Source organism: Xiphophorus maculatus, chromosome 21 (genome assembly GCF_002775205.1).
Source record: "Xiphophorus maculatus strain JP 163 A chromosome 21, X_maculatus-5.0-male, whole genome shotgun sequence".
Lineage (NCBI taxonomy): Eukaryota > Metazoa > Chordata > Actinopteri > Cyprinodontiformes > Poeciliidae > Xiphophorus > Xiphophorus maculatus.
This window is the reverse complement of record NC_036463.1, coordinates 3,975,808-4,003,145: the sequence shown is the minus strand read 5'-3', so window position 1 is coordinate 4,003,145 and position 27,338 is coordinate 3,975,808. Positions and strand designations below refer to the sequence as shown.

At 37.6% G+C, this 27,338-nt stretch overlaps 1 protein-coding gene across 5 annotated transcripts in view; it reads left to right on the top strand.

The window, feature by feature from the left end:
• dpp6 (dipeptidyl peptidase like 6) overlaps nucleotides 1-27,338 on the top strand; it is a 301,131-nt gene that overhangs the window by 177,010 nt on the left and 96,783 nt on the right. Inside the window, exon 1 of one of the 5 annotated variants that reach the window (XM_023326526.1) lies at nucleotides 8,393-8,752. The exons of the other annotated variants lie outside the window; for them this stretch is intronic. Coding sequence (XP_023182294.1) covers nucleotides 8,696-8,752 — 57 coding nt within the window. The 5' untranslated portion in view covers nucleotides 8,393-8,695. Of the gene's footprint in view, nucleotides 1-8,392; nucleotides 8,753-27,338 lie in introns of those variants that run through there. 5 annotated transcript variants of the gene reach the window in all.

Genomic DNA, 27,338 nt, shown 5'->3' with positions numbered 1-27,338 from the left:
TCTCTCACTCTAAGCAGCCAGAAACGCACTCTAACTTGAGCAAAAATGAGAAACTTTGGGTCGCTTAGAGGCAAATTGTGGACAAACCGTAACTGGTATCGACGAGCCGTCTTCACTTTCGAAGAGATCACAGACGTATCTACAAAATGAAATTTGAATGGCATTTCTAGGTGAATTTGTGACGACACAGCAAATCCTCAAAAATAGGGTATTTCTAGGATTTTTCCCATTGAGTTATAATGGGGTTTTTTTCGCAGTTTTTTGCGAATTATGTCGCCACGTTAAGCCCAAATCCCACCAAAAATAATAGCTCCAATGGCGTGAATTTTCTGCACGTTTTGATACCTCATTTGTAGGTGTGCACCCAGCGGTATGAGCCGCATTAACGGTTACGGAAGAAAAATAAAGAATAAAAAATTTCGGAAGAAATTTAGCCGGGGCCTGCCAAGGCGCGGCCGTGGGGTTCGGGCCCGGCGTCGTCGCGCCACAAATCGGCGTCGACGCCAAAGAACGCCGCGACGTAAGCAGTGGCACACGGAGAACCGCAAGAACGTTAAGCGAGGCGGACGTGCACCGTTCGGTACGATTTAAAATGTTGTCGAGGCTTTTATTTTGGAAGTTTTGTTAAACTTCATTTCAAAGGGCCAAACTAATCCCATGCGTAATAGTCCTTGGGTTAAAATAGTTATATAATGCTCAAAACACAAGTAGCTGATGTAAAAATATTCAAGGCTTTTATTTTGAAATTTTCAGTATGCTTCATTTCAAAGGGCCAAACTAATACCACGTGTAACAGTGCTTTGGATGAAAAAGTCAAATAAAGCCAAAAAGAGCAATTACGTCATGTAAAATTATTCAAGGCTTTTATTTTGAAATTTTCAGAATGCTTCATTTCAAAGGGCCAAACTAATACCACGTGTAACAGTGCTTTGGATGAAAAAGTCAAATAAAGCCAAAAAGAGCAATTACCTGATGTAAAAATATTCAAGGCTTTTATTTTGAAATTATTATTATGCTCCATTTTAAAGTTCCAAACTAATCCCATGTGTAACAGTGCTTTGGATGAAAAAGTCATATAAAGCCAAAAACAGCAATTACCTGATGTAAAAATATTCAAGGCTTTTATTTTGAAATTATTATTATTCTCCATTTTAAAGTTCCAAAGTAATCCCATGTGTAACAGTGCTTTGGATAAAAACGTCAAATAAAGCCAAAAACAGCAATTACCTGATGTAAAAATATTCAAGGCTTTTATTTTGAAATTATTATTCTCCATTTTAAAGTTCCAAACTAATCCCATGTGTAACATTGCTTTGGATGAAAAAGTCATATACGGCCAAAAAAAGCAATTACCTGATGTAAAAATATTCAAGGCTTTTATTTTGAAATTATTATTATTCTCCATTTTAAAGTTCCAAAGTAATCCCATGTGTAACAGTGCTTTGGATGAAAACGTCAAATAAAGCCAAAAACAGCAATTACCTGATGTAAAACTATTCAAGGCTTTTATTTTGAAATTATTATTATGCTCCATTTTAAAGTTCCAAACTAATCCCATGTGTAACAGTGCTTTGGATGAAAAAGTCATATAAAGCCAAAAACAGCAATTACCTGATGTAAAAATATTCAAGGCTTTTATTTTGAAATTATTATTATTCTCCATTTTAAAGTTCCAAAGTAATCCCATGTGTAACAGTGCTTTGGATGAAAACGTCAAATAAAGCCAAAAACAGCAATTACCTGATGTAAAAATATTCAAGGCTTTTATTTTGAAATTATTATTCTCCATTTTAAAGTTCCAAACTAATCCCATGTGTAACATTGCTTTGGATGAAAAAGTCATATACGGCCAAAAAAAGCAATTACCTGATGTAAAAATATTCAAGGCTTTTATTTTGAAATTATTATTATTCTCCATTTTAAAGTTCCAAAGTAATCCCATGTGTAACAGTGCTTTGGATGAAAACGTCAAATAAAGCCAAAAACAGCAATTACCTGATGTAAAACTATTCAAGGCTTTTATTTTGAAATTATTATTATGCTCCATTTTAAAGTTCCAAACTAATCCCATGTGTAACAGTTACTGAGTTAAATCAGTTATATACAGCCCAAAGCAGCAAGTAGTTGTAAAGGCCAGTTCTCAGTCCTGATCTGTTTCAACTGAGGATAGATAGAACTACAGCGATGCGTATTCGTAGTCCAAATCAGCAGCCAATAGCCTCTTGAGTTCCGTTGCTATGGCAAATAATGGTCTCAGCAGGTGTGAGCTCTGAGCTGTGAGCTCTCAAACACACAAGTGTGTTTGAGCAAACACACTTTACTGAAAAAAAGCATTGGAAACAAATCCTTCTTGTTCGGGAACCGTAATACATATTCGAAAAGCGTTTCGAGCGTATGACAGTTCAATGTGTCTTCTGCGATAGTCCCGAGATTCATATCTGTACCTCACTCAGAGCATTTACAGTGATGAGAGAAAGAAATGTTGTGCCCAGATATGAACCGAGATCGGCTGTCACTGTAATTTCAGCAAAAATGAGAAAGTTTGGGTCGCTTAGAGGCAAATTGTGGACAAACCGTAACTGGTATCGACGAGCCGTCTTCACTTTCGAAGAATCACAGACGTATCTACAAAATGAAATTTGAATGGCATTTCTAGGTGAATTTGTGACGACACAGCAAATCCTCAAAAATAGGGTATTTCTAGGATTTTTCCCATTGAGTTATAATGGGGTTTTTTTCGTAGTTTTTTGCGAATTATGTCGCCACGTTAAGCCCAAATCCCACCAGAAGTAATAGCTCCAATGGCGTGAATTTTCTGCACGTTTTGATACCTCATTTGTAGGTGTGCACCCAGCGGTACGAGCCGCATTAACGGTTACGGAAGAAAAATAAAGAATTATAACTAGAAAATTTCGGAAGAAATTTAGCCGGGGCCTGCCAAGGCGCGCCCGTGGGGTTCGGGCCCGGCGTCGTCACGCCACAAATCGGCATCGACGCTAAAGAACGCCGCGACGTAATCAATGGCACGCGGAGAACCGCAAGAACGTTAAGCGAGGCGGACGTGCACCATTCAGTACGATTTAAAATTTTTGTCAAGGCTTTTATTTTGGAAGTTTTGTTAAACTTCATTTTAAAGTTCCGAACTAATCCCATGTGTAACAGTGCTTTGGATGAAAAAGTCATACAAAGCCAAAAACAGCAATTGCATGATGTAAAAATATTCAAGGCTTTTATTTTGAAATTTTCAGTATGCTCCATTTTAAAGTTCTGAACGAATCCCATGTGTAACAGTGCTTTGGATAAAAAAGTCACATAAAGCCAAAAAGCGCAATTACCTGATGTAAAAATATGCAAGGCTTTTATTTTGAAATTATTATTATGCTCCATTTTAAAGTTCCGAACTAATCCCATGTGTAACAGTGCTTTGGATGAAAAAGTCACATAAAGCCAAAAAGCGCAATTACCTGATGTAAAAATATTCAAGGCTTTTATTTTGAAATTATTATTATGCTCCATTTTAAAGTTCCGAACAAATCCCATGTGTAACAGTGCTTTGGATGAAAAAGTCATATACGGCCAAAAAGAGCAATTACATGACGTAAAAATATTCAAGGCTTTTATTTTGAAATTTTCAGTATGCTTCATTTCAGAGGGCCAAACTATTCCATTGTGTAACAGTGCTTTGGATAAAAAAGTCACATAAAGCCAAAAAGCGCAATTACCTGATGTAAAAATATTCAAGGCTTTTATTTTGAAATTATTATTATGCTCCATTTTAAAGTTCCGAACTAATCCCATGTGTAACATTGCTTTGGATGAAAAAGTCATATACGGCCAATAAGAGCAATTACGTCATGTAAAATATTCAAGGCTTTTATTTTGAAATTATTATTATGCTCCATTTTAAAGTTCCAAACTAATCCCATGTGTAACATTGCTTTGGATGAAAAAGTCATATACGGCCAAAAAGAGCAATTACGTCATGTAAAATATTCAAGGCTTTTATTTTGAAATTTTCAGTATGCTTAATTTTAAAGTTCCAAACTAATCCCATGTGTAACAGTTACTGAGTTCAATCAGTTATATACAGCCCATAGCAGCAGGTAGTTCTAAAGGCCAGTTCTCAGTCCTGATCTGTTTCAACTGAGGATAGATAGAACTACAGCGATGCGTATCTGTAGTCCAAATCAGCAGCCAATAGCCTCTTGAGTTCCGTTGCTATGGTAAATAATGGTCTCAGCAGGTGTGAGCTCTGAGCGCTGAGCTCTCAAACACACAATTGTGTGTTTGAGCAAACACATTTTACTGACAAAAAAGCATTGGAAACAAATCCTTCTTGTTCGGGAACCGTAATACATATTCGAAAAGCGTTTGCAGCGTATGACAGTTCAATGTGTCTTCTGCGATAGTCCCGAGATTCATATCTGTACCTCACTCAGAACATTTACAGCGATGAGAGAAAGAAATGTTGTGCCCAGATCTGAAATTCTATTCAAATACATGGGAGAGAGCCTCAGACAGCCTCAGAAAATCCTGTCGCATGACTTTGCTCTGAAGCACCGTGACAGAAAACCGTACGGTCTAGATAAATTTCGAAAACATTTTACCGGAGCAGACAGGCGTATCAATGTCAGGACCGATTTTGATACTAATCGTGCGATATTTGTGGGCGTGATGGCGATTTCAAAAATGATTTGGGTTGAAAAAGTTGTCTTCATCTCTCACTCTAAGCAGCCAGAAACGCACTCTAACTTGAGCAAAAATGAGAAACTTTGGGTCGCTTAGAGGCAAATTGTGGACAAACCGTAACTGGTATCGACGAGCCGTCTTCACTTTCGAAGAGATCACAGACGTATCTACAAAATGAAATTTGAATGGCATTTCTAGGTGAATTTGTGACGACACAGCAAATCCTCAAAAATAGGGTATTTCTAGGATTTTTCCCATTGAGTTATAATGGGGTTTTTTTCGCAGTTTTTTGCGAATTATGTCGCCACGTTAAGCCCAAATCCCACCAAAAATAATAGCTCCAATGGCGTGAATTTTCTGCACGTTTTGATACCTCATTTGTAGGTGTGCACCCAGCGGTACGAGCCGCATTAACGGTTACGGAAGAAAAATAAAGAATTATAATAATATTAAAGAGACGCTTGTTGGGTGTAGAGTAATAGGTTCCTGCCATTGCTTTGCATGGCAGGCCCCAATAATATTAAAGAGACGCTTGTTGGGTGTAGAGTAATAGGTTCCTGCCATTGCTTTGCATGGCAGGCCCCAATAATAATAAAGAGACGCTTGTTGGGTGTAGAGTAATAGGTTCCTGCCATTGCTTTGCATGGCAGGCCCCAATTCTTGCATGTTTGGCCCCGCTGGTCACATGAAACAACAGATATTCTTTCGGGACTCTGAGGTAATTGACTTCGCCCAGTCTCCACCTGACTTTAATTAACAGCGCGGTACATTCAGCTGCAGATCTGCTGTACACAGGAGTCCTACCGGAGAGTTGGGGTATTAATTAACTCTAAGTACATCTCTGACCAAATCAAAGTAAGTCATTTCCTCCCTGTGTTTAACGGAGATTGTACAACTCCTCCTGCAGATGTAATTAATGGAACGAGCAATAAAAAGACGCGGGGTCCTTATTGGGGAAATGCTGACGACATGGGAGGCTGTTGAGATTTAATTTGGTGTTAACATTTTTTTTTCTACTTCCTGCCAAGATTTTATAACTACCTAAACTTTGTTTCAATCCGCCTCCTTCTTTTTAATAGTCATCGACTCCCTCCACATGATTTGTTTTTGCTTTTTGGTTCCAATTATTTACAGAAGTGAATTTGAGCCAGCATGCTGGGGTTTGATTAAGGCTCTGTCCAAACTAACTAGGACAATTTATGCTGTGGTTCAACCCCATATACATACAAGCTGAGTGTTTGGTGAAAATAAGCCCGATTTTCAAAGAAAGCTCATGTTTTTTAGTGATCTCATGCAGACTGAGCAACCAAGAATTATTGAAATAATTAGTTAGAGGCCCAGTGTGTTACCACAAGTGCTTACTGAAACGATTTAGCTGTTTTCGGACTTGTTTTCTGTTGCATCTCCAAAGTCAATTGAAGAATACAGATGAGATTGATGGCCATTGAAAACATAAAACAAGAAATTCTGATTTTCTTCTCAAAATTATGACTTTAATTTAAATTTTTGAGGTTCTGATATTTCTCAACCTTAAGTAAGAATTCAGACATTTTGTTAAAAAACTCAGAAGTAGAGATTCTTTTTTTCTTCAGTGGCTCTAATCTTCTTCCATCGAGAACGTCGGATGTCCGGAGGAAAACTGTAAAAACAATCAAAAAATAGCCTGGAGCTACATTTATTTGTGCGGAATCCTCCGCCATGCTCAGGACCTTCTTTTTGTTTTGTTTTCTTGTTGTTCATGTCAACCTTATCCCCAGAACGTTTTAATTAACTGCCCTGAAACGTTTTGATGTAGAATGCAGCATCGTTAATACTGCCATCCATAATTCAGATCAAAAGATAAATGTTTCAAGCGTTAAATTTGGTTAATTGTGAAGTTTATGGCCCAAAAAGTCCTCAGAAAATTACAAATATTACATGCGACCATGTTTCTCTGAGTGCCAGATTGTCTCTTGATGCTCCATATTTCATCTAAGAAAGCAAATGTTGGGACTTTTTGCAGTAGTTGCTGGAAAAATAAATCGGCTTCTCATACAGGTTGTGAGCAGAGGAGTTGAGGTGTTCTAACATCTGGCAAATGGCCGTCCTGACTTTGGATCTGATGAAAGTGATAGTTATCAACGACTGTTGAAACATCATGTTGGACTTCAAGCATCTTAAATTGTGAGGTCAGCTTCTGGAGCCACAAAAAGTCAGAGTAGTGCAGCTGAAATGCATCCCACTGATCAGGAAACCTCTCGTTCAGAGAGTCCTGCCCACTTTAAAGCATTTCAATTGGAAAAATGTTCCCTGATTTCAAAACTTCGGCTGAAGAGCTGCTCGTAATTCCAGTTTCCAGCCTGGCAGCGAAGTGCGGACTCAACCTGCCTGCGGTAAAAGTCCAAAACCGTAAGACAACAGGCTCCGCAATAATCCCACTGGAGACGATTGATTTAGTATTTCAGGAGAAAGTGAGACTGTGTGTTCAGGCCACAGCGTTTGAATCATTTTCAATTAAAGTGGAATAGTTTACATTTCATTGCATAAATGTACTTGTGCACCATTCAGCTTGTTTGGGGTTGATTTGTTCAAATGAATAGAAATCAAATACTGTTGAGTATTATCATCATTTTGAAAATTGAGAGGTAAAAACAGAATTATTTTAAAATCCTGTTAGTCAAAATGGCTGACAACAAAATAGTCTAGCGTAACTTCTGGTCTTATTTATTATTACATAAGACCACAAGACCAAAAGTACTAGTTGTGGAACTAGTACTTTTAAATCAATACTAAAGAGTTATTAACTTAAAACAAGCTCAGATATCTTGCTGAAAAGTCAGTTTTGTCTTATTTCAAGTGTACTAGAAACCAGAGCAAAACCACTTGGTAAGATTTTGTGTATTTTACAGTGACTGTTTTGAGCAGCTTGATCATCTAAATAAACAGAAATGATCTAAGGTAGTGACGCTACTCTGATTTATTCAGAGTGCATTCACATCAGCCCTGTTTGGTTCGCTTCAATTGGGCTGAAGTTTTTTTTGCCCAGAAATTGTGGTTCGTTTGGGGAGGTGTGAATGTGAAATTGCGTACCAAAAACTACAAACTTGAGGCCACAGTTTGGTTGAAATGAATTATTTTTATGTGAATGCTCCAAAAACAGGAAGTGGACTTTAGAGCAGAGCATTCTGGGTAAATGCAACCAAAACAAATGTGCATGTTTAGCGTTGTTGGAATAATTGCACTGCCATGACATGCTAAAGACAGAAGAGAAATCCTACAACGGCTAAAATCTGATGTCATTCCAATTTTGTTTACATTCCATGAAGAAGGAAGTTTCTTCCTGCGGTTTTCATCTGTGGTTCTTGGTGCAGCGCCACCACAGGCGAGGAGGGGAACAGCATTTTCAAATATTTTGGATCGTTTAACACAGTGCATTGTGAAAGCTGAAAATATAGCAGACGTTAAAATTCTGGACAATCAGGTGTGAAAACACATTTAGATGTAATTCCGTAGTTGCAGTGTGCTTAGCTAGCAGAGGGGCCCCCAAAGGAAGTTGTGCTTTGGACCTCCAACAATCTTGGTTCGCCCCTGGACGTCATAAATATTTTCTAGACTAAAAGCATAAACACGTAGATTAGCGTGGAGTTTCTTCACTCAGCTACCCTCTGCTGATTTGCGAGCCATCCCTGCGCGCGCGCGCGCAACGTGCGGAGGCGCCGGCGTGTGCACGCGCGAGTCTCGCGCGGAGTCCCGCATGAACGTTTAAAGCGGAGATGCGCGGCTTCTCTCTGCCTCTCTTTCTCCTCCTTTTTCTCCACTGACTACTGAATCTTTCCTGCCTCCTTCTTTTTTTTTTCTTCCTCTCCCTCTTTCTTTTTTTGTCATTTCGCACCTTGACTCGCTGCCCGGCTCCCTGCAGGCTCCGCGAATAGACTGTTTTCTTCTTGAACCTTTCTCTGCCGGTATTTTTTCCCTCTGCTCTTGGCCGAGAGGGGAACAACAGTTTGTCACCCCCCGGTAGGGAACCATGACCACGGCGAAGGAAGGCAATGCGCCGTCGAAAGCGGCTCAACAGCAAGACCAGGTAGAGAGAAGCTTATTTATTGTCTCCCTGCACATTTACCTGCGCAGGTTTTTTTAGGAGTTCCCCCAGCACTGTTGGTAGGATTCATATGTTACTCTTTATGGTCGTTAATTGTAAAATTACCCTGCTTATAATATGCATTTACAGTTAGAGGCAATTTGGAATTGCTGTCTGCGGAGTTGTGCATCACGACTGAATAATTTCCACACTTTCCTATAAAAATGGTTATTTTGTCATTATCTTTTGCCATGCATTGACGCTTTTTCAGTGACTAATGTATTTCCATCACCTCTCAGCTGAACACGCAAACGATCCCAATCAAGCCAACTTTAATCAGGCTTGCAAAACTGCCACTGACATAATGCAGCACATTTTAATTACATCCTAAATATGCTTTTCCTTCAATAGAACTCAATTAACCCGAGTTTCCCTCGCAGGCTGGAGCCTTTTTAACACTGTTGCACGTCTTTGTGATGCGCTGTGGTTCTGTTCTGCTTTTTTCTCATTCCTCATCAGTCTGTCTCTATGGAGCATCTGTTAATGCCCTCTCCACAGGGAAACCTGAGCCTGCAAAACTTAGCCAAATCACACAGGAAATACGCTTTTATCTGTTCATGATCTAGAAGAAGAGTTGTGCTTCAAAGTAGAATATCTGAAAAATAACACAAGTTTTTGCCTCATGCTAACTTATCTTAAATATTTGCGTGCAAAATGAGCCAAAAAGTCAAATTTGTGCATTCTAATGCACTACCATGCTTCTCTGCTGATGCATATTCACATAAGTCTGTAGGTCAACATGCAAAAATAATGCTTCCAAATTCTGCTCAGCTCTACTGTCATCTGTCAGCTTTGGATGAAATCTGTCACCTGCTTCTCTAGCTGTGCAGAACATGTATAGGAATGACAGAAAAGGTGACAGGGACATTTGGGTTTTTTATTTATTTATTTGTATTTTTTTCTGCTGCCATGTGGGCAGCCCTCCTCTGCTTAGCTGTAGCAGCAAACTGTCAGTCACACCCTCGGAGGAGCTCAGAGATCCAACGATCTGTTCTTGTGTATGCAGCGCACGCCATCGAGACTTTACAGATCTGGGTGATAGACTGGGAATTTGCAGGACGCCGGAGAAGTGGTGAATTTCAAACTTCATTATTTGTCAGAATTAAACCAGAATTTCTGGCTGCAATCTCTTTTTGCTTAAAAAGGCACCAGTTTCATCCTAAGCTTAATTTCCAACAAAAAGGAAAAAGATTAAGATATGCCAGAAAATGAAGAAAGATTCCCTCTTGGTTTCCTTTCTTTTCATAAAGCATTTCCATTTTTGTTTAACTCTAAACTATTAAGGCGATCAAGACCAAATTGGTTGATTTGATAGCTTTTTGATATGGCTCACCACTCAGAGAGGCAAAAACTGTGGAGCGTCATGTCCACTTGATTTAAAAAAATTAGATATGTCAGGTGTTTACCATGTTTTCTATTGCTTGGATGTAGGGCTGAAACGATTCCTCAAGTACTTCGACTATTAAAATTCCTCTAGAAAAATTTATCTGCCTCAAAGCTTCGTTAATTTCTGTTTTATTGTTTAGCACATCCGGCCGGGTTATTTCTTGTGTTGCGCAGCGTTCTCACTTCCGCCTAAGTTGTTGACGAAAGCTAAGTGTTAGCAGCATAACGTCGGCCTGGGAGGATTTTATTGATTGATGATAATGTCCGGGTTTTTGTCATTTTTCTGGGGACCAATAATCATCCTTAAAACAGATAAGCGGATAGACTGAACACTGCGGGTGGCTCCGCAGTAGATGATTAATGTAAGTGTAGCTTTATGACGAACCGGAAAATTTATTTCATATCATCCCGGTCTCAACAAATGGGTGGTGGAGCAAGTCGTGGCGGCACATAGCTGGTAGATGAGTTTCTGTGTGTGACGAACAAATGTGTCAAATCCCGTCGCTAACATAAACTCAAAAGCTATAAATGTCTGGGCAAGGTGAGAATTCATCTATTAAATTGACTGAAGACGAATACATAAAGTAAAAGCTGGAGTATAGACATTTTTTATAAGCGTATTTGTGAGCCTGCCTCTTTATTATTAAATTGAATATAACTTCTGATTTTTGTATAACTTTTCTTCAGGTTAACTTAGAAAGTGAGCGATTATTGTTACAAGTTAATTTTCTAAACTACAGAAAAGTAATTGTTAGGGAATCTCAAATGTAAAAAATTGGACAGATGTTGATATGCGATAGTAATACTGCTTTTATGTTAGATTTACCAATGTTTTATTTTATCTTTTTTTTTCTATCCAATTACGCCGTTGTCTGATAAGTCTTAAATCAGGTCTGGAAAACTGTGAAATGTTATGGCAATAAATAGGAAACCAGATCCTACATTTATTACCAATCGTTATTAAAAAGGTAAAATAATAAATGTTATTTAGGCTAATAGTGTGCTTTAAGTCTAGCCTTTCCAAAACATTTTTTCCATTATCTAGCATGTCTTAAAGCCAGTACAATATTTTTATTGTTTTAAAAAATCTGATTTATATACAATAAATTGTCTAAAATTTCTACATTTCTACATTACATAATCTTTGAGATTAGAGACTCTTTGTTTAGTGGTAAAAGCGCTTAGTCATGTTTTACTCGCCTAATTTAATCTTCAACTATTGCTCTGGCTTCACTGATAAATACTCTAACACTGTAATTTTAAATATTGCATCCTAAACCATCAGTTACAGTCCCGGCATTGGTTTATTACCCTTTTATGTTGGCAGATATTGGACAAAAAGCTGAAATTGCCTTTTAAAACAAGCATAAAGTGACCTTTTTTCCTAATTACTGGGGAAATTAGGAACCTGGCAGAGCTGCTGCGACATCGGCGGGTCGTTAGAGTAATTGTTGCTTTCTGTGGATTTTTGTGTCAGCATGACCCTGCAACAAAGTGAAAAATTGCCTTAAAGCAACCTTAAGTTGTAGAATCCACAGATGTCTATTTGCACAAATGTCGACACACCGGGATTTGAAAACATCCAGAGACCCGATGATTGCGTGAGGTCCTGTTGATACCGGCTGATTGATGGTGTGCTTTCAAGCCCTGTGGTCCAGTTAGAAGGAACACAGTGAGAGGGCAGCTCTCCGGAGATAGCAGCAGCTCTTCTGTAATCAACAGAGCTCTAACACTCATTAGTAAAACAAGGTGGAGGGTGTGAAGGTGAGAGTGGTGGAGGGGCAGGTGATGTATCTGCAGAGGCAAGACAGTTGAGACCAATTTATTGCAGCTTTTAAAGATCGTAAGACCAAAAGTTTATGCCTCAAATCTCCCCAAGCCAACAGACTTTGAATTAAAGTGTTTGTGCTGCTGACTAAACAATGACTTTCAAAACAATTTCCAAAGGATTTTATTGGGATTTGGATAATAAACCAGTGCAGAGTAAGTTTGGAACGCCACATAAAAGCTGAAAAGGTGTGGCACCAATTTGAATTAAATTTAATTTAGTCTAGAAGTCCTTTATATATCTAAATTTATCTTTTATCATTCAAGTGTCTTCAAAGAGTCTTTGTGAGACAGACAGATCTCCGGTAGCAGTCAGTCTTGCAATGAATTTGAATTCTTCCAAATATTCCCAACTTTGCTTGTGGCAAACTGTAGATGAGACTTACTGTGGATTTTTGTAAACAATCACTGCATAAAAGCAGTAAAGAAAACCAAACATTTTGGTTCAGTTTGAAACTTAGACCTTTTTGGATTGGTCTAAAGCAGATAACTCAAATAAAACACGTTGAGGATTGTGGTGAAACATGAAAAGGACTATAAATTACATAAAACGGGGTATATTCTTAATTATTTTCAACTTCAAGTCCTCTTTGGTTTAAAAGCGACACTTAATATTCACTTCTGCAGCCAAAACACCTCTATCGTTCAAGCCAATAATTCACCTTTTCTCCATTTTTATAGCCGTTTATGTGACTGTAAAACTTGGCAATAGTGGCGAATTGTTAACCGCCTGAAGTTATAAACCTGGAGACCGTGGAGGAAGAGCTGAAACGTACAATCTGTCTGCTAGAAGTAGAGTTGTGTAGCATTTCACACCAGCAGAAGAGTAAAGGACTTTGGGAGTGTTTGCAGCCAAACCCTCACATCGTGCCATGACGGCAGCTTGAGTAACAGCTGAGGGGAGCAGCCTGTGGGTGTTGCTGAATTAAATGGTCATCTCGGGGGCCAGAGGAAGAGAGCAATGATCGACAGAGCCACAGCCGGACTTGGACGCAACAACACTCAGCCTTTTTTAGGTTTTATTGGTGCCATGAGATATGTCCTTTGTTATATTTTATTGCTCTTGTGGCACTTTACTGAGCTCTCAGCTGTCAGGTATTAAGAACTTGCTTTTTTTATACACTCATACCAACTCGTAGCTTTCTTGGCAATGGCCAACAATGTAAATAAGTTCTGAATACAGTTCATAATGAGAAAGTGAGGTGAGTAAAACGAGTCGCAATGTCACCACAAAAACACAAAATCTTGCCAAGTGTTTTAGTCGAGTTTCTTCTGCAAATATACTGAAATAACACAAAACTAATTTACAAGTAACTGGAACAACTGGAACGCCACATGAAGACCTGAAAGGTGTGCCACCAATTTGAATTCAATTTAATTTAGACCAGAAGTTCTTTATTTATCCCAAACGGAAACTAAATGCTGTCATAACTCATTTAGTTTTTTGGCTTCAATTATAACAAGACATTTTTCAAATGTTATATGGGAAATAATCTGATTAACCCCAACCAATCCAATGATCCAAACAACACAGGGTTTCCCCCAGTACATTATAAGCCTGGTGGGCCACCAGGCTTTACTTGTGCCCCCACCAGGCTAAGGATTGTTTATTTTAATTTGTTATAATATTTGCCCTTTTTTAAGACTTTATCATTGGTGTGCAGGCATTAATCTTCCAATAACTCATAATTATCAAGTGATATTTTCAAATTTCCTGTCAACTTGTAAAACATTTTAACTAAAAAAAATGGCGGCCTACCACCGGGTTTAGAAAATTTTCTGGGGGAAACCTTGCAGCCATGTTAAAAGATGCATTCTGTGGTTTGGAAAAGATGTTTAAAGTGGGTCAAATTATTGGCATCAAGCGGAGAAAACATCTTAGAGGATTACAGAAACCAGTTAAATTGAGAAGTTTATTAAAAACTGGAAGCAAAATGGGGACCTATCGTTTTTTTTTAGGAAGAAATGTCGATTAAAAAAATCCCGCCAGGCTAGTTTTTCTAAAAATCTTGCTAAAACCTTTTTCTTGTGGACCCATCCATCCATCCGTTTTCTTACACCCTTGTAATTATTCAGGATTTGATCTGCAGAAAAAGGAGAAATCGGCCAACTGATTGGTGGATAACCAACAAGTATCTGATTTTATTCCTCCAAAGATGATAAACTGCACAGAAACCTTAACCCACACATGCAAAGACCCGGAGTTATGTTTTTAGATTGATCATCTCTGAGTTACACTGTACATGAATACATGGTAATTGGATATTGGACTTTACTGAGTTCATTTTCTTTGTCCATTAGTGAAAATGTCCTGCCACACCAGAAGTCAGGGTGACCCGGTAGAGAACGAGGTGGCCACACACGGAGAGATGTCCTCTGTAGATTAGATTGTTGTGAAAGATTTTCCATCCGAACTCCCTGTAGCAACGGTTTGTAGCAAAATAAAAAAACATGCAAGAAAGTTTTTTGTATTTTACTGTAGTTTGAGTTTCTTGTGAAGTGCCAAATTAAGAGAAAAGTCACCTCAGGGCACATTAAGTTGAAAGTAAACAAACCAATTAAAGTCCAATCAGAAAAGTCTTATTCCCACCAATTAAAATGCAGTTACACATTTAACTATAATTGAGTCAACTTAAATAAATAAAGCCCAATTTTCTCAAATTACAATTAAACCCAAGAAAAAGTACAGTCAGGACATTAATATTTATATAAAACCAGATCATTAACAGTTGTCTAAGCAATGCAGGAAGAAAAGTCCTGCAGAAACGGATTAAAGGAGGTTTATCTAACGGTCCCAATCAATTGGAGTGATAAAGGAGCAGACGGAGCTGTAAAGTAACACAACACTCGACTTGGAACACCTGTGGAAAAAAACGCAAAGCATGAAGGGAGAAATGAACCTGCTGGATGAAAAACCTTGTGCATCAAGCAGAGTGACCTTTAATCACACATTTAGTCTGTTAAGCGTACAATATCTGCAATTTAGACAGTATTTCATTTGGTTTTGTATCTTGAAATTACTTAATGTATACAGGAAGTTGAAGCAAACACTTGACAAACTGCAAACTGCACTAGAGGGCGTACAAAACCCTATTTGTAAGCTCTGTTCTTGCCTTAATAACCTGATTCACATCAATTAATTCAGAAAATCCCATTCAAGAACTTCTCGATTGACAGATGACACAGCATTGCTTCCTAAGCGTCACTTTTTACGACTCAACATATGTCTGTCAAAGTCGTATGCAACCAGAAATCTGCAATGGACTGTTGCATGCACACTATGATGGGTAGATAGCTGGTCTTTGTAGAAACAAATGCTCTGGAAGCTGTTCCCAGCTAATCTTTTTTCACGTTAGTGTGCATGTGTGACCATGTTTACAGGGCAAAGAAGCACATCAGTTTCATGTTAAAAAAAACTCGTGATGTTAGATATTATTGGTAAATATTGTGATGATTATCAGTTGCCTATTTTCTCCTCTGTCACTTTTAGCTTCTTTGGTAAAGTCATTGTTGTCCTGTGTTAATATCTGCTGCCGTGAGACTCTGTCCAACTAAATATTTAATTTGTTTGAAAATGAAGGTTTATGGCATTACAAATGCATTAATCAACATTTATTTCACTAAAAACAGTCCTTCGCAATGTGGACAGCAGGACTGGAGAACAAATCAACAATAAAATATATTGCGATATTTTGGATACTCACTGAACTCAGATCCAGAACCGCACAGCATTCTGGGAGATGTAGGCAGTGGAAAGGCTTTCGTTGCTCAACTTCTCACGGCTAGCTAAGCTAGGTTGGTGGTGGAATTAACTAACTCACTCACTCACTCTTTGGTTACCTAGCAACAGCCTTTTGAGTAAAATTAAAAATAAAAAACCGATGCCGTGGAGTGAAAACTGTGGATTAAACAGGAAAGATCAAGTCACAAATTTGGCAGGTCAGATATTTAAAACAAATTAATAATTATTGATATTCACTGATATGAAATGCTTATGTCGTGATAAATTTTTCAGCCATATTTCTTGTCATTGATATTGTGATGACAATATATTGTGTAGCTCCACAAATTTATTTGTTCTTGGAATTCATTTATGATGAAGAAAAAGTTCAAGATATTTAGAACCGGACCAATGACTTCAGGTGTTTCATAGTTGGACGTAGGCGTTTGTGTACAGGGAAGAGTAGTGGGGTGAGAACACATCCCTGGGAGACGCCGGTGCTGATTGATGCTGTTCAGGAGACGATGCCTGTCAGTCAGGAAGCTGGTAGAGGTAAAAGTTGCGTTGAAGTCTAGTCACAAAGTTCAGGTTTGAACAAATTTATTCTAGATAGTTCTGAATAGTTGCATGACCCTTACCAGATTGATGGGCAGCAACAGTTGCTTCTCTAAGGTCGATCTTGATCTCTTTCCACCTTTGTGTTTTAACACAAAGCACCTGTATGCTTCAAAAACTTCTGCCTTCACTGACTTGGTCCGAATTGCTGATGATTGGATAATCAAGTGAATCTGATTAGCTGCACCTTGCTGCTCCCCTTCCGGCTTTAATCATGTGGAAGCAGCGAATATGTACCGAGTTTTCCCATGACTGTATATTTGAGATTCTGCTAAACCTCTCACTGAATATTCCCAGCTAATCTTCAATCTGTGCTTTGTTTGCCTTTCAAGCTCGGGCTGATTCACTCGAGCACATCTCTCTGATGAAATACACAGAATTCATTTGAAACCGCACATCTGATTGGCCACATCAGACTGATTGTGTTTCGTTTTTATTACATCAGTCAGCGAAGGGAAGGAGGGGTGGACAAAACAGATTAGCACAACTATTCGCTTTGGAAATCTCAATAGATAATGCACCAATTGCTCGTGTTTGGTGAGCGCCCTTGACTGATAAGAGGGGATGGAAGATGGATTTAGAGGAGGATTGGATGCCCCTAATGTTTGTGCCGTAGTTCATGCTGAGGGCAATTATGAACAATTGAGCCGTGATGTTTGGGCCTGAAGTGGAGATTAGAGGCGAGATTGCCGGACGGCCACCTCAGCGATCCATCATGATTGTTGTCAGGATTCAAATGTTCTTTGCCGAGACGGCTTATGAGACGCGAGGGGTGCCTTAATTTTCCAATAAATATTCAGCGTTCGCCAAAACGGTCGAACTAAATGTCACGACAATCCTCTACCTCGTTAATAGTCGATGTTGCGGTCAGGTGGGCTGTGTATGTTGGACGTTTTCTGGAAAGACAGTTCCCAAATATGTGTAAAACTATCTTGTTAAGGAAAAGGTCAGCAATGTTGTCAGGCTGTGGCTTCAGTGCAAAACATGGATGTATATTCCACCGAATACTGGAACTGTCAATACTGAGAAATGGATTTTCAATTTATAAGTCCTAAGAGTTTATTTTTAGGAGATACAAAACAATAAGAAACGTAAATATTACAAAAATCAAAAGTAAATGTTTTTGATGGAGTACCAGGGCCATACTGCGAAAAAAATTTAATTATGAGAACAGTCATAATATTGCAAGAATGAAGTCAAAATATTACAAGAACAATGTCATAATACAAAAATTAAGTCGTAATAAAATAAATTTATTATTGTGATACTACAACTTTATTTTTGCCTTATTCAGACTCTTTTCTTGTACTATTACAACTTTATTCTTGTAATTTAATTTTTTATTTCTTGAGGTAGATATGCACTTTTATCGTAGTCTTTCTAGCTACATATAATGGATTATAGATAGAATCCATTATATGTATTGTAGCTTAGGTTTTTAAGTTTTGGATACCAAATTTAAAGAGGACATTTTTTAAATAGGTCAGTTTCCTGAAATCAACCTTTAATTTTTATTTAGTAACTGTACCTTTTGTATTCAGTCAATTAATGTTTATTTTACAGCGATAAATAAGATTCAGTTTGTAGCTGATGAAATTAATCATCTTCAGACTATTGTGTAATATTCATGTGCATTAGATGAATACGTTGGTGAGTGTGTGTGGAGAAACGTTTGTATTCTCGTCCACTTTTGCTTGTTTATCTGTTCCTCGCCTCAGTCCGTGAGCTTGTGTTTTCTGGCCTTATCGACCGGCTGTAATTAGGGGCCCAGAGCTGCGGAGCAAGGAGACGATCAGGAGCCGCCATGTTCCGCCGAGCCTCTAATTGATACGCCGGGCATATCCAGGTCTTGCTGTCTGACACCCCGCACCACCCGCCACCTCCCAGCCCCCCTCGGGTCCCTCTTGTTGTCTGTGTGCCACCTCCACGTCTGCGACAAACGTTCAAAAGAGCGAGTGCTAGTCACAAACGATAAGCAGGTAATTGCTTGTGGGCCAGGATGCAAATTAGGCGAAGCTTGTGCTCCGGCTTCATTGGTCACGCTGCCAGGGGTTATTTGTGGCGCTGTTGGAGGAGTTATGATGGCTTAAAGTGATGCACACTTTTGCAACAAGCTAGGACTGTCATTAAATTTGTCTTCTTCAAGCTTCGATTGCAAATTTGAAATACTTTTCTCTCGCTTTATCACCGAACCTCATTTGCAGAGTTATTATAGGAAAACTGCAGAACAATAAATTCGTCCTTTGTTTTCTGATTTCTCCTAATTGCTTTATGAAGCGGCACACAGAGCCACTCGATAGCCTGCAGTGGCCTGAAGACTTTGACCAGAACTTGGCATCCGTGCCAGGGCACAAATGTGGAGGAATGAGCTTTCTTTTCAGAGTCCTCCAACCACTGTTCCTGCTGACATTTAACGCCTCAAACCTTTGGTGTTATTGTTATGGCTGCAGTGAGTCTCCTGTGAGGAATACTGATATCCTTTCAAATTGACCAGCTCGAGAACTTTAACGTGACAGCCCATCACATTATGGTGAAAGGAGCGTGAAAGTGAGGGAGGGGTCGTGACTTGATGCAGTATCATCTTTGGCGAGTTGAAAAGCGTGCATCTGTGTAATCTGACAGTCGCGTTGTCCGCTTGCCTCCCATGAGTGCCGATCAGCTGGCGCGCATCCCGCGCCGCTGCCTCCTCATGCTTTCAAACATGGTCAGAGGCGACGATGTCAGCCCCCCGCTGATTTCCCATGATCAAAATATTGGCAGCTATTGCGTGTCTCCTCAGTGGTGCTTAGTGTCCGTGCATGAAAGACTGACTTTCATCATGACATTTGCTGGGCCCGCTCCAAAAGCCCAGCGGTCGCCTGGTTTCTATGGCGATGTGTCTGAAAAAGGTTTTTGCAAAAAGAAAACACAGATTTGAATAAGAGTTTAGGCATGAGATGTCTGAAATCCTTGTGTAAGAATTTCAGTTTTATGGTTTAATGAAAAAAAAAAAGCGCCATAGTTTATAGTTTCAGTCATTTCATTTTAAAACTGAATTCAAGGCAGAATATTGCAGTAATTTGAGGATAACCTTTTGCTCATGGGTGGGCATTTATTATATCTTGGTTGTAAATATTTACTGTCACTATTATAGCTAACAGAATAAATGCCAAATAGATAAATACTGTAGATAGATGGGTGTGTGCAGAGATTTATTTAAGTAAAACATGATTACTTTCCCTGAGAACTTTAAGCTAGCAGTGGTTGCTAGCAATGCTAATTCAAGCTTGTGTCTATTAGGCTGAAATGTGCTTACAGTTGTTTTATTTTTGTCTATTTTTTTAACACTAATTAGTTGTATTAAGACACTGTCATGAATGTTTTGTAAGTGTCCTTTCTTACCTTTGATTTTTTGAGCATAAAGTTTCTGTTAAGCTAAGCTGCTGCGTCGATTAGCTACAAAAAAGGAGAAGAAACCGAACAGCCTTAATATCTTTCTGCTTTTAATCTTAGCATGTATAATCAAAATAACTGTTAACAATATGATAAATTATATTGTGTCGGTAATACAAACCTACTTCAGGTAGTACGCTGTGTTTATTTTATCAACAGATATGCTAACTACTGCATGTTATTATTAAAGTGTGATTCTAATAACATACTTTTACTCAAGTGCTGGTAAATCTTGTCAAAGCAACCAGTGTTTGCAGCAGGATTAATCATAACTCCAAATTCCCATCATGAGAATTTTTTCATGCCCACCTCTAGTCTGTGCCACATATTAGGAAAGCTTTTCGAATAGATCCATCCCGTGCAATTAAGCTCAGTGATACATAATTACAAAATGAGTGTTTTGTGCACTCTATCGTTTCTTTATTTATTACACAGGGTTGTTTTCTATGCAGAAAAATGTGGGTCCTGTAATCACTCTAATAAGATTTGGCATGCAGTTTTATTGCATAGTCAGACTGACTTCCTCTATTATTTTCAGTGGCGTTAAGCCAACGTGATTAAAAGTCCGCACAGCTTCTAGTTTTACATGCTGGAATAGATTTTGTCTGCCTTGTGGCCATGTTTGTTTGCTCCGAGTTGCAATATATTCTATGCCAACTTATTTCAGAAGGACTAAAGAGAGAAAGTTCTGAATTATTTCATGAACTTTTTGACTGTTTAGATTTTAAAACTTGCACTCAACAAACTGAATGCATGCTTCCAAGTTTGTGATACAGGTGTGAAACCTGGAAGCCAGCAAAACAAGACAGGGACAGGAACAAAGATAAGGACGTTCTGGTAGACGTCAGTTAGCTCATTTTAATGTTTCTTGGCAGACTGGATTATTAATCCCATCTGACAGGGTTTGGAAAGCAACAAAACACTTAAAAACAAACTGTCAAATCTTCCAAAAATGGCTTCATATTGAATTTAAATTCCTCCAAACCTTGGTTTGTTCTTTTTCCAACACTTCCTATGTGTTTTTTTTCCTGTGATAAGGATTGGGAAATGAGGTTAGGTCAAAAATGTCAGCTGAATAAATGGACATAACATAATAGTTTGCTTTATTTATTTGAACAAACAAAGTATCACTAAAACACTTAAACATATAAGCTTCTTATGACATTAATGACTAAAGTTTAGGTTTTCCTCCCAGTCCATAGACTTACATTATGTAATTCTCAGACATTTTACTGGAATATTACAAAAAATCTCTGTTTTTTATATTTTGATATGCTTGGAATATAATGACAATTAATTTGTTTATTTTTTGTTATTAGTGGTGTGGTTGATGTTTTACTAAATTATCATATTTTGGCTGCCAAAATTCGAATCAAGTTGATGTGCATAAATGAGGAATTTGACACGAGGGACACAAACTCCAAGAAGAAAAAAGACTTCAACAGGAAATGCTGCAAATGAAAATTGCTGTAAATACAGAAAAAAGAATCAAAGCAAAACAAATACAAACTGAAAATGCAGCTATCACAGATAAATGTTTGCTTCAAAAAGCAAAAATAACAGCAGCAAAAAATGCTGCAAACTTGCTCCACAGAACTGAAGTACTCCACACCTCTAGGGGGAGCCAACCACCAAATCATATGAGACCAGATCGTCAGAACATGTCCAGAAGAAAAGGTGTTATACAAGTCATATCTTTTTCAAACAGTCTTTTAGAACAGCAACAAATTTTATGTAATTTTCAGATATTTTACTAAAATATTGCAAAAATCTCAGATTTTTATTATTTGGTGCATAAACACTTGGAATATAATGACAATTTATGTTTTGTTGTTGGTATTTTATTATACAGCTCTGTAAAAAATGAACTGAACTCAATTGAAAACCTCCTGGTTATTCCACTAAATATTGATTTCTGGACTCTTTTAGTTAAAACATTAGTATTGTTGTTTCTAAATGAATATAAACTTGTTTTCTTTGCTTTATTTGAGGTCTGGAAGCATCTTTTTCATCACTTTGACCATTTCTCATTTTATGCAAATAATTAAATGTTTGCTTGAAATTTCAGAGACATGTTGTCAGTAGTTCATATAATAAAAGAACAACTTTCATTTTACTCAAACATATACCTGTAAAAATTAAAACCAGAGAAACTGGTCATCTTAAGTAGTCTCTTAATTTTTTCCGGAGCTATATTATGTGGAAGTGACCTTGATCATATTTTGGCTGCTGATTTTAAAATCATCTAACATCTGCAGCTGATATTAGAAGTTTATGTTCATAAATGAGGAATTTGATTTGAAGTGTTTACAGTTTTCAGCATAACCTGAGTTTTCCTCCTGGTTTTACATTGCTTTGTAAATCTTTGACTATTATATTTGGGTTTTGGTAAAACTTTTCAGCTCTGATGCTCTTACTTTATGTTAAATCATCACAACATGTGAGCAAAGAGCTTTACTGTTATATTAAATAAGTTGTATTTAAGGTGAGCTTTTGCAAGAGAGCAATAGGCTTTGGTAAACGAAAAGAATCTTGCAGCTTGTCTGATGCATTTTAGCCAGCAGGGGTCAAAATAAAATGATGAAAATCGATTTCATCACGCTGAGAACCTTTATTCAAATCTCTGCTTTGTGGCAACAGAGTGCATTAGAAAACATTAGCACATTAAGACCACTGAACGCAGCTTTACCCATATGTTGGCACCGTCATAACGCTCAAAGAGGCCTCGCCAGCAATTTTTAATGGCAGCTTAAACCTCCGCATCTTTTATTCATGTTTGTGATGGTCCTGTTGTGTGAGAATGTGTGTTTACTTGCTTGGAGTCGGACCAGAGATGGATTTGTGCTAGTTAGTGTAAGGAATGGCTCTCTATAGCCGCGCTGCGAAGGAAAAAAGCCAATGGGAATGATGGTGTCACCACAAACGGCAGAAACATGAGTCATAGCTGTTTATTCCAAAACCCAGAGATACCATCCGTTTGCGGCACCAGAGGGAACGCGGAGCATACAAATCCTGCATTATAAGGACGGGAAAATATGACATCTATACCACAGTGACAAATACTCACCTCGGTGTTCATCAGTCTGTTTCCTCCGGCTCTGCTGGAATGGAAACATCAAAACTCTCCTGTTCTAAACACTACAGGAACGAGTTATAGCTTTATTTCTTTTAGAAAAACACGATGTATACATGATTGTTTTAAGGTTAAGTGGTTATTAATTTAAAGTATCTCAAAAAATTTTTAAGCACACTTTCTCAAGGCAAATGAGGAAATGTTGGTAAATAAAAGCCTCTGTTATGCTTCTCTGTTGTCATACAATTAAATAGGCAAACTTTAAAAATGAACAAATATGGACGGTCCTGTTTAGATGTAATTTGGTACATATTGATGTAATTAGCAAAGAGCTGCCAATAGTAAGATTGAACAAATGGTGGAGAAAACTGTAAAGAAAGAACAATTTTGACAATCCGAACAGGTTTTGCAGTGTTTTAAAGGTCATTACTTTGAATTTATTGTAAAAACTATAAATCAGAATTCTTAGAAAATTATTATGATAAATGTACAAAGTTGGAAAGATCTGTACATCTGCACCAAGCGGTGAAATGTCTGGACTGTAATGCATCAAAATGAAGGATGGCATTCAGATTTTTCTGTTAGCATGACCCCTGACTTTAGTGTAGGGCCTATAATTTCCAAAAACACTCATGGAAATGCCTGTTTTATTAATACTATCTGCACTAATCTCTAAAATAAGACATTATAAATAGTTTCAAATATCAACTCTAATTATTTTGCCATTTTAAAACCTTGTGTAACGTCACCTCTGATCCTAATATGAATAATGAATTAGCACTTGTGACTGGAAGGCCAGAAAATTTAATTTCTACCATTTATAACCTTTCATGCATACAGGTGTGTATTATAAATGTTATTTAGACAATAACTAACCTGCTGAAGACATGTTTCGCATCAGGAAACATGGTGGAGGTCGCATCATGCAGAATGTGGAACCTTGTCAAATGTGATGTTGAATTATTTGACAAGATGTGAAGATAAACAGATATTTCTACCTACGAATATGCACCAGTGTGTACTAAAGTTATCTGTCTCACTGAAAAGTTTTGGGTTTTTGCTCGTGGATATTTTATTTAACAGCGTACCAGCACAGTCACCATGTCACACATCTTAGTTTCAGATTTATCAAACTTGTTTGTGCCTTCTGGTCATTGCCAGTAGTATAAATAAGAAATGGCCATGTCCAGAGAAACAGAGTTCTTTTTTTTATTATTATTTAATTATTGAGTTTTGGTTGCTTCTCCTGAGGATGAGGGGGCAGTCACAGCCTCAGGAAGTTTCCCCAGTAAACTCAGAGAACATGAGTCACATTTTAATGCCACTGTTGGTGAAAAAGAAGTAAAAAAAAAAAAAATAAAAATCTGGATTCTGCTCTCATCGGTTTACTGTCGGCTGGAAAACCACAAAAGTCTGATTTCTTAAAGATAAAAAAGCTACGTCAGATTTAGATCCAGGAAAATTACAATCCAAACTTTCAAAACAAAGATGAATTACGAAACAAAACAACCAGGAGTTTATTTCAAGCATGTCTTACAGGTGTGTGCACTAAATCCACAAATTGTACATTACAAATTGTAACGTAGAATGGTACTCAGCGTTATTTATTCACGTTTTTTTGTTGCCCTTCTGGATCTTGACCACCAAGATCCAAATCCAGACAGTTTTCACTTGATTAGTGATTATATTCAGTGGTATCACAAACACGTCTTATCATTATTGTCTCAATTTAAAATAATAATGTTAAATAAAAAACAAAAACTTACAATATTATATTATATGAAGTATATACATATAATATTTTCTTCACAGGAACATCAATAAATATCAGTAAATTCATAAAGTTACAATAAAAAGTAGTAATAATTTGTTTTTATCATAATTTTTATCGTGATCATAAATAGTACCACACAATATTGCAATAAAATTCTAAGTTTATATTTTCCACCTCTGGTTGAATATCATCCACTCCTTTAAACTCTTTGTGCATTTCTTCTTCAAAGGCATCTTCTGTTGTTTCCACAAGTAAACAACCGGAGAATAGAGTCGTTTTAGAGACTGGAATTGGGCCATAGCAAAAATCTGGATGTTCTTAAAGGGCCGGTTGTGCCAGAATATATTGATAAAACCAATTAAAATCTTAAAATATTAATAAATAGCTTTTCCTGCAGGATTTCTGATTGTTTTAGTGGGGTTTTTTTGCAATCAAAATGACAGATTTTGTGGTGCCGATTAAAATATTTAAGAATATTTTACGATATTTGCGCTACTGTATGTTCTAAATGTGACTTTTTTATTACTCACTGTATCAATTACTTGACATCAAACAGTAGTAGTTTGATACTACGGTAGTCGTAAACGGTAACTTCTGCATTTATTAACAAATCAATGGAAGTTTTAGGTCAGAGAATTGTGAGATGTTTTGGTAGCTTTTCACTAACTGATGCTTCTTGCAGTATCAATACTTTGAGATTTGATTTCAGTTCTCATTTCTTGTACTTTTTTCTTTGCACCATTGGAAATTCAAAGACAGTGCAACCCTAACGCACTTCCTGCTCACTTCCCTGGCTATATTTTCCGCAGCCATCCCTGGATTCTCATTTGAAGATAAGGGCTTGTGAGTCCAAGGAGTCAGAACCTCTCAATTCACCTCCACATTTCAGGGCAGGGTCACTACTTTAATACTTGATGATTCTTATTGGACAATAATAGTAGCCAAGATACCCAGCAGATGCCTGTATAAACCTTATAATAGAGCAATTATTCTCAAACAAAAGGTCACCTCAGAAATAACGAGAGGTCCGGAAATCAATAAAACGGCCAATTATGACCAAAGCCCTGTGCCTATATTTGGTTTCCAGCAGCATGCCACTCCTAAGGCTGTGAGTTAAAAAGTAAAGTTTTATTTTAGAAGCCTTAGTTCACTATATTTAAAAATTAATAACTCTTCTTGGTAGGTGGTTGTTGTTTACTGTAGCTTGGCTTGTTTCCGTTGAAGGATATTTTAAAATTTCTAAGTACAGAAAGGCTTAAAGAATAATTTTTCTCGCCAGTTTAATTTGAGCTGTGTGGTTTTGTGAGTGCAGCCTGACCATAAAACGAGGTGGATTGTCTACAAGAGATGCAGCTCCCTGGTTGGATGAAAACAGCATTTTGTTTGAGATTCTGGAGCGGTGAGGAGTAATGGATTGCATTCTTCATTCTGGGCCCCACATTGATTTTGAGATCAGACTGGATGAACAGGCTATTAGAGTTCAGAGTAAGGCTTTTCATTCAAGATTATAATCAAGTTAAATTTGTACTGGGCAAAGAGAAGAGGCTGTATTCCACTTATTCCAAGGATTTACCACATGGCTCCATGGTCATTAAAATTGCAGGCAAGCTTTATTGTGAGTTAAAATCTGGTTCTCACATAAAATTCAGTGGCCTCCACACCAAAGCAACGCATACTGGTTCAACCTAATAATAAATATTCTTATGAAATAACTTGTTAAAGTACATTCGAAAGCCGTCTTGTCTAGCTCATCAACCGCTAGCTGTAGCTAGCCTAACTACAGTTAAGATAAGCAAAACATGGTAAACTTATGTGCCCAACAAGTGCAAATGTGTAAACACACAAATAATGAAAACGTGGGAAAAAATCAAACAAATGCAACAAAAATGCTGCAAATAAGAATTGCTGTAAATACAGAAAAAGGAAACCAAAAACAAAACAAATACAAGCTAAAAAAGCAGCAATCACAGACAAATGTTGTAACTACATGAAATGTAAGCAAAAGAGGAAATGCTGCAAACTTGCTCCACAGAGCTGAAGTACTCCACACCACTAGGGGGAGCCAACAAACAAATCATATGTGACTGTATTGGCAGTAAAGATGGGATTTTATGATTTAATGAGATGTTCAGAAGAAAACAAGCTTTTAGAACAGCAGCAAATTTTACGTAAATAATATTACCTACTCCAGACTCCCCCTAGTGGCCAGGAGTACTTCCACTTTGTAGACAAAGTTTGAAGCATTTAATATTTGCTGCTGTGTTTTGCTAGGGTTTCCCCTATTTCTTCCATTTCCTGTGGTGACAGGAAATGGAAGAAATGCTTTGTTGATTGTAGGTTTTCTGTTATTTTCTGTGATTGCAGCATTTTTCTTTTCCATTTGTTTTTTTTGTTTCATGGATTTTGCACCATTGATGTGTTTGCACCTGCTAGCCACCGTAGCAACTGCTCATTTTCAACTTTATAAATGGAAAATTAGCACCAGCGTTTGCAAGAAGCACATTAAACAAATTAATTTTAATACACTCTAGTCTACATTTTGTCTTAGAAATGCTCTGAATTTCCATTAAATCTGAAAATAAACAAGCGAACATAGAGAGAAATACAAACAAGCTTCCATAACCAGAGTTGAAACACTCACAATTACAAATAAGAGATAGCATATTGTCTCCACATAACACAGATGGGAAAGTTTTGTTAT